The following is a 13,896-nucleotide window of genomic DNA, read 5'->3' on the forward strand; positions in this document are numbered from 1 at the left end:
TCTAAACCGGTAGGCAAGGGGCGCAAAGAGGGTTAAGTAGCAACACCAAAAGACGGGTCGTCTTTTTCTCTCCGCAAGGGCGTAAATAGGGGGGGGGGGAGGGGGGCTGCCCCACACCAATCTACTTGGCCCCTCCCGAGAAATGTGATGAATTTTACTAAGTAAGTGCGTGGCATATGTTTCATACTTGAAATAATAACGGGATCAACTTTGCGATTGGAATAGCTCAGAATTGCTTCTGGACGACTACATTTTTTTTAAAATTTTCCGAAGGCGGCCCCCCCAGACCTCCTTTGGATACTATGGAAATTCCCTAAACTCTCTTTTGGAGCTGGCGGAGTAACGTGAATCTTCCTCGGTGGAGTGTCTTTTTGTGCCCCACCCCAAACCCCCTTTAATGAAGTGGCCTCCTGGGCCCTCTCACAAAAAGTTCCTTTTTCCACCCATGTGTTCCCGCGCAAACCGTTTTTTTTTTCGGCGAAGAATCCTGAGTATCAAGTTTTCTTCCAATTTATCCCAGGTATTAATTTACAAAGCTACTTAGGTGTTTTACGCCTGCAGTATATGATGCCTTATATGTAACAATGGCGGGTGTGAAAAATTACATCTTAGAAACACGCTTAAAAAACTGTTTTGTTCACATAAAAAGAGGTCTGTGCAAAAACGGCAAAATCCGCCCACCCTCAGATTTCAACCAAACTTCGGATTTTGATAGGCCTATATGCCAATAGTAATCCCTGAAAATTTCAGCCCCCAAAAATAATTACAAGAGGGGGGGCGGGGGGTCAAAGTTGGAAAATCGTGCAAAATTCAAACTGCTATATTTCGGCAACGGTTACAGCTTTTTGAATGCGGTTTGGACCAAAAAACGCAGAATTGTATGTAGTTTCTATTTCATGTATCGTTTGTTACAAAATTTCAACGCAACGTTGCCATTTTTGCAATTTTTTCAATTCTTATTAAATTTTGACCCCTTAAATTTGGCAACATTGTAAATAGCAAAAAACGTCATCTCGCGATTTTGACCAAAATAAGATATGTTGTTCTCAATGCAATTCCCTACAAAACAGCACAAGTCGCATACTGGGGAAACGATTGGTTCGCAAGTTACAGCTTCTCAAAGTTGCGCACCTCGAGGTTGTTGCGCGCTGCGCATGGTATTAGCGCGCCTTGCCTCGAACTACAGCGACTTATTCACGGTTTAAAAACGCTTAGACGCTTTCATATGTTCTATTCTACTGTATTTTTCATTAGAAAACGAGAAAAGGTCCACGGGTACCAAAAGAAGGGGGGAGGGAGCCGTAAATGATAGCCTTTTTTTACGCTTTTCGCAATATTTTTAACTCAAACGAGCGGAATTAGGGCTCCTTGCACCCCCCCCCCCCTTTTTAACTCACGCGTTCTCTTTTCTCAGTTTTCTAAGGCAAAAATGATGTATAATTAAATGCAACATCTGAAAATAGAAAGGTGTACCCGCTTGGCGACCGAACCCTGCACAAACAGTAGAATTTGCATGAATGGACACACTTGAAATTCTTATTTTCTTCAGGAGCTATTTCTGAAGTATTTTTAAAATTTTTAAACTATATCGATTCATCGATTTTCGACAATATCGCAGTATTGTATTTTTCTGTGAACACTGAACGATTTGGTAGGATTGGCTACCTTACACTGCATAGGGCGCGCGATCATTGATGGACCGCGGAGTTAGGAGATTGCGAATCCTTATCTGATCTATGGGTATTATTTTAATCAATCGTGAAGATAGATTAGCACAACACCGATGATAACATGCACATTGCAAATTGTAATAACACCTGTTTAAACTGATCAATTAGTTGACCTCTATCTTTCGATCGAGCCGGGTTATTTTCTTAAATCCTGTCATTTTTCTTTTACGATGAGTGGTAATGTACAAACATGCGTTGAGTGTAAAGTCTCGTTAGAGAAAAAAAGTCGTAAAGACAAAGTTTGCCGAAGTGGACAGTGGTTTTGTTTAAAATGTAGTGCGGAATTTCTCAGGAAATCGTCGGAAGTCGCGGAAAAACCCCCTGAAAAAGTGACAATTGGCTTTAAGTCTCCCTCCGTTAAAACTCACCGTAAATGTATTTTTGATTGCTCAGATTCATTAGATTCAGGTAATTTAATTTTTTTGAACAAACAGCTGAGAAGTGCAATTTTTTTTGAGTATAAGTTCATTATACGAGAGGGCAGTCGGTGTTGTGCTCATCATTTCACAAACGGTGTTTTGGATCCTTTATTTCTATCCGGTTTCATTGATAAATGCTCTGAGTCTTCTTCTTTTAGTGCAGGTGAAATTGAGGAGTTATTGTCAATAACGTGCAAATACCACAATTCATCCTCCGGAAAGTCAAGTGATAGTGCGACAGGGTTTTTTTTAAAACTTTCCGACCATGACATTCAGGTATGGACCGGCCTAAATAAATTGCAGTTCGAGACTCTACTCGAGTATATACCTGAAAAAGATGACTGTGTTTTGGGTGCTTATTTGATGTACTTGTACGCTGGAATTACTCAAGAGCAAATAGCAACAATTTTAAACATATCACGAAGCACAGTTAGCCGTAAAATTACTGAATGCAGGCAACATTTAAACGATAGTTTTGTACCGGTGTACTTAGGGAATTTTTTGCGCGAACAAATTCGAGCCGAACAATCTAATATATCTCGTGTTTTAAATTGTGTGAAGGAAGGAGATGACACTTTAATCACTATTTGGGACGGTACTTATTTGTTTTTACATAAAAGTTTAAACTTTAGGTTTCAGCGTCAGACTTTCGGGGGCCAAAAAAAGAGAAATTATGTAAAACCCATGATAGTGACAACAACAAATGGGTTGATTCTTGAAGTACTAGGTCCTGATGAATTGTATGCAGGAAATGTCTCCGATGCAGATATTTTGAAAAACATTATAAAGACTGACTTTTTTAAGAAACTCTTCAAGCCAGGTGATATCTTTATTTTAGATCGTGGTTTTGAGCGAGTAAAAGATGACCTTGAAGCACTAGGATTCAAAGTAACGATCCCTTGCCTAAAAAGGGATAATTCTCAGCTCACTACTTTAGAAGCTAACCAGAGTCGAGTTTGTACAAAGCAGCGGTGGGTTGTAGAGGTTGTAAATAGTAGTTTAAAGCGGTTTAAGTACTTGCGTTCGGTGATTCCCTCTCAATCATATCCATATCTATACACGGATGTTCGAATCGCAGCAGCTATCCACAATAATTTTTTCCAAAGGCTTTACAGCGACGAAGATGATTCTTCTGTGGCTACTTGCATGTTAGCGAATTTGGAAAAAGAAAATATTCTCCAAAAGGTCGTCGAATGTGAATCATTGGTGAGGAAGTACAAGAACTTCGAGAAATTATCAGAGGCCCATCTTCAAGATTTTCCGATCTGGGAAAGCAGTGACTTTAAACCATTCTGTGGAACTTATCAGCTTTCATTAGCACGCTCTTACATCGGGGATCATTTATACTCGGGAAAATATGAATTTCAAGTGTGCAAAGACTCTTACATGCCTAGTTTTTCTAATTACGGATTTACAGTGAAAAAATCACAATTTTTGAAGTGTAAACTGCTGTCTCGCCATAAATCGAATAAAGTTTATTCTATATTTATTTTAATTGATTTAAAAAAACGTTCGTCAGAATCGATTATCGGTAACTACTGTACGTGCAAAAACGGTGCTCGCACTATTGGTACATGCGCTCATATCATCGCTATCATTTGGTATCTTGGATACGGCAGATATCAACAGAATTTTAAAGGCCCATCGGATTTTCTGAATAGATGTTTCCCTCTAGGAAAACCATCATCTGTAGAAACTGATGAGGAAGAAGATGACGAGTAAGATGTTTAGGTAAGCCAAACTATAAACATAGTTATGTTATTTCGTTTCGTCATGGAACAATTACCATCAATTTTTGGTTGTGTATTTGTTATTTTTGGTGCTGGGTTCGGTCGCCAAGCGGGTACACCTTTCTATTTTCAGATGTTGCATTTAATTATACATCATTTTTGCCTTAGAAAACTGAGAAAAGAGAACGCGTGAGTTAAAAAGGGGGGGGGGGTGCAAGGAGCCCTAATTCCGCTCGTTTGAGTTAAAAATATTGCGAAAAGCGTAAAAAAAGGCTATCATTTACGGCTCCCCCCCCCCCCCCTTCTTTTGGTACCCGTGGACCTTTTCTCGTTTTCTAATGAAAAATACAGTAGAATAGAACATATGAAAGCGTCTAAGCGTTTTTAAACCGTGAATAAGTCGCTGTAGTTCGAGGCAAGGCGCGCTAATACCATGCGCAGCGCGCAACAACCTCGAGGTGCGCAACTTTGAGAAGCTGTAACTTGCGAACCAATCGTTTCCCCAGTATGCGACTTGTGCTGTTTTGTAGGGAATTGCATTGAGAACAACATATCTTATTTTGGTCAAAATCGCGAGATGACGTTTTTTGCTATTTACAATGTTGCCAAATTTAAGGGGTCAAAATTTGATAAGAATTGAAAAAATTGCAAAAATGGCAACGTTGCGTTGAAATTTTGTAACAAACGATACATGAAATAGAAACTACATACAATTCTGCGTTTTTTGGTCCAAACCGCATTCAAAAAGCTGTAACCGTTGCCGAGATATAGCAGTTTGAATTTTGCACGATTTTCCAACTTTGACCCCCCGCCCCCCCCTCTTGTAATTATTTTTGGGGGCTGAAATTTTCAGGGATTACTATTGGCATATAGGCCTATCAAAATCCGAAGTTTGGTTGAAATCTGAGGGTGGGCGGATTTTGCCGTTTTTGCACAGACCTCTTTAATATGTTTGGCTCTGGCATAATGTACAGATCTCGAAGATCACATCTCAAGTATTTTCTCCAAATTTTCTCAATGCCAAAACAGTTTTTTGAATGTGTTTCGAAAAGGTAATTTTTCTTATCCGCCATTGTTACATATGAGTCCTCATGTACGGAATATTTGCTACTTATAATTCCCGCTTAAACACAGTTCAGCGACACGGTCACATCCATAAATGTCAGAAAAGTTCTAACTGCTTAAGTCCACCGTTGAGGCCGTTTCAATTTGAAGCTTCTATTGTGTACGGCTATTGAGTAACCTAATTAATTATTGAGTAACGACTATTCTAATTCTTGTATTGAGTAACCCCAAACCTAGCCTCCCTAAGAATAAACTGAACCCCGATTCTTCCGCTGAACAGATGGGATATATCAAAAGCCCCCATGTAGATTTATGAGAATGATTGGGTTAAAGGTATCCAAATTCGGTTAAAGGTATCCAAGTCGACTGTTATAGTTAAACCGATCGACTTGGCACCAATTGCACGACTTGGCACGGCAGTGGTTGGAGCGGTCGGTTTTTTTTCGGATTTTATGGAACAGAAAACCTGGTGAGAAACCATTTACGACACAAGCGATAGCAGTGACGTTCGCGCTCGATTTTGCCGGTCATTTAACAAATAAGTTTAAGAAAACTGGAATTGTGCAAGAGAGACCCAGCCGCAGATAGGAGAACCGTCGCCGTGACACCTGTGATTCAACGGTAGTTAATGCAGAAAAAAGATAAAGTCAGCAAAGTTACGGCGTAAATCTCGAAAGAGATTTAAGTAAGCACTGGAAAAAAACACAATGGATCTAGAGTCCAGACTCTTGGAAACATTGACAAGAAAAATGACTCTTGATTCAATCAGATTTAAGCTTAAATCAAAAGGGAATCAGCTCAAATTAAGAGGCTTGGTTCTTGATTTAAGCTTAAATCTGATTGAATCAAGAGTATTTTTTCTTGTCGATGTTTTTAAGAGTCTGGACTCTAGATCCAATGTGTTTTTTTCCCAGTGAGCCTCTTGTAAGTTTGTTCGAAGTTAAACGCTCTGGTACATTGAGAAAGACTCTTGAGAGTTCATCTTTACAATACTGTAAAATACTGAAAAAAGTTAGGAGAGGATCTGACAAGCTAGATCAGTGAAACTCCAGAAACCGATTTCATAAAAAAAAGAGCCAAAGAGGGTTTAAATAGCGCCAAGACGTCTTTTTGAAACTTGCTTGACTTCCAGTCCAAACAATGAATTTTCAGGAAATAACTGTTAGGTTTCCCTACAGGAAGGTTCGAACTTGCCGCACAGACGGTTCAATCAGGACCTTCGAATGACGTTGCCGGCAGCTGTCATTTTGGAGGAGTAGGATCTAGGAGAACCTCTGGAAAAAACAGGGAGGGTTTCAGAGCTGACTTTGCAAATATCTCGCACATGGAATTTTTTTGCTTTTATGGCCTTTAGAAGACGCTTTCGAGGCTCCGGGCTGGGAGGAAAAGATGGATCTATAGGGGAAGCCAAAACTGCAGCTTGGCGCCTGTATTTGACGATAAACCTTGCGAAAGATAAGTTTCGTATGCATAAAACTTAGATGTTCATCCTCTAATTTGAAATTCCTGCAACCATCAAGGTAAAAATGACGCATCGCGTTGATATAGCCAGACCCATATAATACTGACTTGAAAAGCGTCAACTCAGCGATTGAGAAGACTAATTTTAGCACAGACGCTCATCAGCACTGGGACGATCGTGTTGAATGCAGGAGCTTCAGTCTTATTCGGTATTAATTCGAGCATTAATTAATCCTAAACATAGAATTGGATTATTCGGACTGGGTTTGAAAGTTTAAGATTAACCAACACAATAAAAAACCAAGAAAAAAAAGAGAAAAGAAAAAAAGCAGATACGGTGATATTTGTCAAAATGATCTGCGTGAAATTTTGAGGAGACAACCCTCTTTGCAGTGTTTCAGTTTTAATCCTGTCACGCGGTCTTTTGATGGCAATGAAAATCTATGGATAACTTTTATTACCTACATTATTCGAGTCCTCCATTGATTGTGATAAAGGGGATGAATTTTTGTGAACTTTAAACAATGTGAGAGGGAAAGTAATGCTGTACAATATATGTCGCATACAATTAACCAATCGCCGGCAAATTACAATCTATTTGTGTTGAATAGAAAAATTTAAAATTTCAAAAGTGAGGAGCCCAGATCTGAAGAGTTCTGATTATTATTTCCGCAGAGAGAAATCAAGCCGCATCAGCTATTGTCGAAATTAAAGGGATAATTTAAATTTCGCAAGAGATCATTTGTGTGGATTCCTTTGAAAAGTTTCGGGCATTTGCTTCTTACTGTGCAGAAAATTCACTGAAATTTGCGCAACAATTTTCACCTAAAAAATAAAGAGCGCACTTTTTGGCAGTAGCTGATGTGGCTTGGTCCCTTTTTGCCTGACGCGGTCAATTCAAACAGACGTTTTCCCCTTCTTGAATGGGTGCACCGTCTAGCACACTCGCGAGTGTGTGATGTGAAACCAGTGATCCCAGTTAGGTTTGTTTCGGATAGGCAACTAAACTAACTCCCAAGCAAAGCGGAGAGTATCGCCGTAATTTGAAGGCGTTCCAAGCCGAGGTTGTGAGTTGAAACTCTTTATCAATGATACTACACCTTTATTATTTCTATGCAAATTATTGCAATTTGACGAGTTGGGACGCTTGCCGCTTACACGGTGACGGCAATTGCTAAATGCCCCGAACGTATGCGACAAAAGCTCGGTTTTGTGAACCAAGCTACTGTGCTCCATTCCATATCGGCCGAACTATTCAATTTTTTTGTTTACTTTATTTATTTTTTGGAACATCTTCAATGTAAGCTGGACGAATGGCGAAACGTGACAAAATGTCGGTCGACTGCGGCCCGTGAATCGTTGGTAATTAATTGATAAGTCTCGACAGTTGACACTTTTGCGGTTTCCGATTGGCCAAGTCGTGACAGGAGACCAGACTCCCTCTGTCCTCTTCCGTCTCCGAGCCGAGCATTACTTTGCATCCGGGTAACAACCCTGACCTGGAAGTGCACCCGATCCACGACTCAGCTGGTCTCGGAGAATTTCAAACACCGACCCAATCGTTTTCGTCTCCACCTTTACACAAATTGTCGTTGATCAGTCACAAATTAAAACCACGATGAAAATACTGCCGTGCTAAAGAAAAACGCCGTAAGAAAGATCGACCGTGGCCAAATTGCTCCGGGTAAAAAGTGTACTTTGGAGGGAAAATACGCTTAAATTTCATTGAAATTTTCAGATCATTAAGATTGAATTGCCAAATTTCTCCGGGTAAAAAGTGTACTTTTGAGGAAAAATATGCTTAAATTTCGTTGAAATTTTCAGATAATTAAGATTGAATTGCCAAATTTCTCCAGGTAAAAAGTGTACTTTTGAGGAAAAATATACTTAAATTTCGTTGAAATTTTCAGACAATTAAAATTGAATTGTGGACTAAATTGTCTGAAAAATTTGAAGAAAAACGTTATCAATTTTCCCGGTAAAATACTTTTTTTATGGAAGGAAATTTGGCATCGTCTGAGGGCTCATACGGCGTTCTTCCGTAGCACGGCAGTATAGTGAGTAATTTTTGAGGTGGTTCTTCAGCAATTTTCGTAGTTCCTCGCACGAGGGAACGTAACTAAATTTCAATGCTGCCAGATTTTTCTGCGGTAATTGCATTTTTACTAGGAGATTTCGAGAATTTCTAACTGAAAATTTCACTGGGTACTTTTTCTGCTGATGTCATGCGAAAATCAGACAAATTTTAAACGAAAATTATATAGAGTTTTCTCGTAAAGAATTGACTTGATTGAGTCAATTTTTCAACTTTGGAATGGCGTTACGTTCCTTCGTGCGGGAAACGACGTTTTGAAAACGATGTGATACTAAAAGTTGCCAGTAGTAATAATAACTTTAAGTATTAAGTTCTTGTGTGAACCCGACCCTAACATTTGGGAACGATTCGGTGGTTGATCAGCCAATACCACCTACGTAGGTAGAATCTACGTTGTAAAAAGAGGAACGTAATGAGCCTTACCATTGATGTGCGGCGTTATGCTGGCCCTCATCTGGGCGGCGGGAGTGGCTGTGAATGCAAATCGTGTCGTTTGTCCCGTCGCTTAGACGGATGCATTTCTCCTATACGTCTTTCCAGCTTCTGCAACACACCAAAACCGCAAAAACAATTAACACACATTTTAACAAAGCGGGCAGGGAAGTGGGAAAGGGGGACGAGTTATCACACTTCCTCGGTGTCCGTGAACAATGCCAACATCTTGCGGTTCTTTATTACCGCACTTAACTCACCGCAATTCCAGAAGCTCTGTCTGATCCTCCTTCAGCGATTGCCCAATATACTGTGCATGCGCATCCCTGAGTAAATTTACAATGGACGATTACATCGAGTACATTACATCGGAACGAGAATTGAGAGCTTGAAATGCACTACATTTCATAATTGGACATATTTGAATCAGTGAAAACGAAAACACACCAACGCGAAAAAATAAAAATAATCAAGACACGCACAGAACTGCACATCAGGTGAAGAAGTTAGTCTAAGAAAAAGATTTTTAGTACCTAAAAGCAAGTATTTAAGAAAACTTTAAAAGTCCAAGTTGGCACAGATACGGTAACTTTAATGACCTTTATGAAAATTGTCTGTCGGTGAAAAGAGAGCATTTTCGAGGTACCGAGATGGTGTGTTTTCGTTCTCACTGATGATTCATTTATGCTAAAAGGAACTATGTGCATAGGGTTTGTGTGAGACAGAGTTCCTTTTGGCATAAATACGTTCAATTATTAGGGACTACTTTTCCCAATTCACCCATAAAAGTACCTGTCTTCATGGTGAAAGTAACGGCACTTATGCTGTTCAAAACACTAGACAGAAATAGCGGTTCCTTATTGCGGAATGAAGTCCATTGTAAGCTCTCAACCCTCGTTCCACATTTTAAAGAAACGGAGAAATTGCATGTGACGAGCATTTGATTCGATTCTGGTAAGATTCTGGTCTGCTTCGATTAAAGTCGATTGTTGTGTATCAATTTTACTGATATAACTTGCAAAAATCACCTTTGTCTGATGAGGTTCCTATTTCTTAATATCACAGACCTGCAATTTTCTTTTAGGTCCGTCAGAAAATGACTAAAGTTTTCTCCTTAATTCAAAAATTTTCTAGGAAATCGAAATTTCAAAGAAAGCGTGTTTTTAACATACGAAAATTTTTTTTGAAGAAATTTAAATTTTCTAGAAAATTTGTGGGTGATGGAAAAAAACTAAGGTTATTTACTGTTTTGGCGCACCAACGAGTAGGTAAAGGAGTTCCCTGGTAAAAATTGGCAGTAGAATCTGTGTTCCAAAATACCATAGACCTAAAGCCGGCTGTAAGATGTCCAATAGCTTCTGTAGCCAGCTGTAAAATTTCTTATAGCCTTTAATAGCCGATGGCGATTAAGCAAAAGCCAGACGATAAAGTTTCTGCTAAACGTTACTAAATACTGATACTAGGACGTAGTTAGTTTTTGGACTACCGCGCTCTTTTTGTGCCGTAGTATTTTGATTTATTTTGCGAGGAAAGCTCCGTACTTTTGAAGGATGCCTGTCATTCTTAATATGTTGGAGCGCCTTCAATTTCTTATGATACTGTGCAATACCTCTGGTGAGAAATAGTTGCTTCAAGCGCCGCGGTACGCTGCAGTGCGGCGCAGCGGGCGGGCAGCCAGTGCTGAACGCGCATTGGCGCCTTCAAACCTAACAGGGATACCTCACGCATTGCGCAATGCGTGAAGTATCCCTGTTAGGTTTGTAGGCACCAGTGCGTCGCCGCTCCGCTTGGTGTTAGGCTCTAATATTTAATCTGGCGGAGTCAACTCATGGAGTCTGGCGTTTTTCAACTCATGATTTTGAATGTTTGCACACTCTGTATGGATTATTCTCATTTTAATTGATGGATAAAAATATGTTTTAAAGGAAAATATAATGTGTATTTTGTAAATATTAAGGTAGTTCCGTATCAAACTTAATGATTTCCAAAGCACACGAATTTCTACACAATTTCTTATAGCCAATGACGATAAAGAGTAAAGCCCGGCGATAGGAGCTATAGCCCGACTGTATACTTTTTTATAGCTTCGCATAGCAAAAATTAAAAAGAAAACACTTAAAGAACCCTCGGCGAGGAAGAATTTCTGCGACATAAACTTGTCAATAATTCTTTTCTTGAGTCTATTCTCAGGGTGTCTACTGAATTGTCGCGAAAATATTCTCAAAATTTTTCGGATTTTCCCCCACAGCAAAATGATTTAAGTCACCTGACTTTCCACATCAAAAATTTGCACGCCTAGAACTGAAACTGAATAGTTTTTTGCTTTCATTTTCTCGCAAATATATCGCATTTAGCAAAAGGAACCAAAGCGATTACAGTGTTTTCAAACTCGTGCAACTTTTCCGTTTCTTTTAAAAATATTTAATCTACATATAATATTACAATATACACGCAATGGACCACTAGACATGGTACGAATTTAAGCAATCTGATACATGTTTCTTAACCAGAATTTCACGTAGAACACGATTAGCGCAACAAATATTACCGAAACTAACTTCTAACGAAGATTTCAACGTTTTTATTTCACATTGGTTACGAGGAATTTGAACTGCCCACTCACAAGAAACTCAAAGCTCTACTCGAGTCAAATCGCGCACTACAACGGTTTCAGCAATCATCTCAATCGAGCAATGTTCATTTCTCACCATGTGTTGTTCAAAATATTAGCAATTTGCTATAGCTGAGCCAAAGCGTTAAGATTGAGGTTGCCAGATTTTTATATCGCAGAGACTGTCATGATAACGTTTAGCGCGCGATGTGAATCACGTAGAGCATTGAGTTTTCATGAGCGGTGGTTTGAATTTACGCACCAAGAATCATTGAATATCTTCGTTAGGAGTTGATATCGGTAATTTTCGTTGTGCGCATCGTGTTCTACGTGAAATTTTAGTTACGAAACATGTATCAGAATGCTGGAATTCGTACCTTGTCTAGTGGTCCATTATTTCTCCTTCGATTTGTCAATTTTTCGGTGGGAAGCCAAAACTATTTGCTATCATGAGAGATTTTTTAGATAATTGCGAAGGAGCAACATGTTTACAACACTGTAATCGCGTTGGTTGCTTATTGCTAAATGCGATCCAAATGATAGTAATATAAATTAAATAGCTTTTTCCATCAAGCTCATTGTTCATTTAATTCTAAGTATACAACGACGATATCTTTTTAGATTTCAAGTTTCATTATTTTTCAGTATTTTTCATAAATTCCTCTGACTTTACTCTATTTTACCTAGTTCCTGTGACCTGATGAAATTTCCCGACACTCTTGGTTTTCCAGATTTGCCATCACCCTGATTTATCTTACTTTTATCTCCATGAAAATCTGGCAACCCTAACGGGCACTCGAAGCTGACAGCGTCGAGTGAAAACCAAGAGCGTGGTTGTGGCTTGTGGCTCTTCCGAGACGCAGCTTTCGATGCATGCGGCCATGGCGGGACCATTTTTCTTTTGATTTCAAAAGTAGAGCGGAGTGAGGCGCCCCACACCTCCCTCGTTGTGCGAACCGAAATAGGCTGGGCTACGATTGAAAGCCGCCACCACTCCAAGAACAAAATAGAAGAGTCTGCCAGTCATCCCGAATGAATGACAGGCTCCTTAACCGCAGAAGTACAACTTGAGGATGGAAACAAACGCCGACTATTCATATAAGAAGACGCACGTACGTAGGTATATTTGTATGTGTGTAGGAGAAAAATAGACGCACTGGGAAAAAAAACACATTGGATCTAGAGTCCAGACTCTTAAAAACATTGTCAAGAAAAAATACTCTTGATTCAATCGGATTTTTGCTTAAATCAAGAACCAAGCCTCTTAATTTGAGCGGATTTCCTTTTGATTTAAGCAAAAATCTGATTGAATCAAGAGTATTTTTTCTTGTCAATGTTTTTAAGAGTCTGGACTCTAGATCCAAGGTGTTTTTTTTTTCCAGTGTGGGGTCCAAGCGGAGACAATGTATACTAGAAACCCAGCTTTCGTGATGTACAAATGCTACATTCTGTTGTCGAGTTCCGCGGTTAAAAAATCATCAGTTGGAAAGCGTTCAGCAGAGAGGGACCATGCCCACTGCGGTGTCTTTAAAATTGTGCAACTTCTGCTTTGCTGTAAATAAAACTGAATGCGATACGATGATAAAACTTACAAGATATGTTTTGCCTAAAGCTAATCATTTTCTGGTGGAGGAATAAAAACCTTTCAAACTTTGGGACGATTTCCAGGAAAAGAAAAAGTTGCACGATTTTAAAACTCTGCAACGGACTGATTGTTGAAATCGGCAGGCAAAGCTGTAAACTAAGAAGACAACGGGGATATGGAGGGATCCTATTGGTGGACGTGGGTGGTTGCAATGGACAAAGAAGGTAGGTAATAGACTAACTAATGACACCCTACGGGAGACCTGACAGTTAGTCCAGTATTTTCTCCCTCAGTCTATCAGAACCATACCCATTTTAACCAGGATCGTCTATAGCTCTGTCTATCAATGTGAATGATTAGCCCGCAGCGGTCTGATTTTTGAAATTAATAGACAAAATTATGGACAAAGAAGACAAAAGGGATATGGAGGAATCCTATTGGTGGAAGCGGGTTTTTGCAATGGACAAAGGAAAGTGATAAGCAAACTAACGGCGACCTACGAGCGACCTTACAGTTAGTCCACCATTTATCCTGTTAGCCTATATGAACCACCTATTTCGACCAATAGGATCCCTCCATACTCTCTGAGTCTCCTTTGTCTATAGCTCTGTCTGTCAATATCAATGATTAGCTGGCTACGGGCTGATTGTTGAAATTGATAGACAAAGAAGACAAAGGTAAGAATGGAGCAATGCCATTCGTTGAAATGGATGGTTCTTATAGCCTAGGGAGTAAATGATGGACTAACTGAATAGCATTTTGCAAAAA

General features: G+C 39.5%; 1 protein-coding gene across 1 annotated transcript in view; it reads right to left on the reverse strand.

Annotated features, from left to right (window-relative positions):
• The window catches only part of LOC109043766 (uncharacterized), a 136,842-nt gene that overhangs the window by 4,167 nt on the left and 118,779 nt on the right, over window positions 1-13,896 (reverse strand). The window contains exon 2 of the mRNA XM_019061078.2: window positions 8,924-9,043. Coding sequence (XP_018916623.2) covers window positions 8,924-8,954 — 31 coding nt within the window. The 5' untranslated portion in view covers window positions 8,955-9,043. The remainder of the gene's footprint in view (window positions 1-8,923; window positions 9,044-13,896) is intronic.

The sequence above is a fragment of the Bemisia tabaci genome, chromosome 4 (assembly GCF_918797505.1).
Source record: "Bemisia tabaci chromosome 4, PGI_BMITA_v3".
Classification (NCBI taxonomy): Eukaryota; Metazoa; Arthropoda; class Insecta; order Hemiptera; family Aleyrodidae; genus Bemisia; species Bemisia tabaci.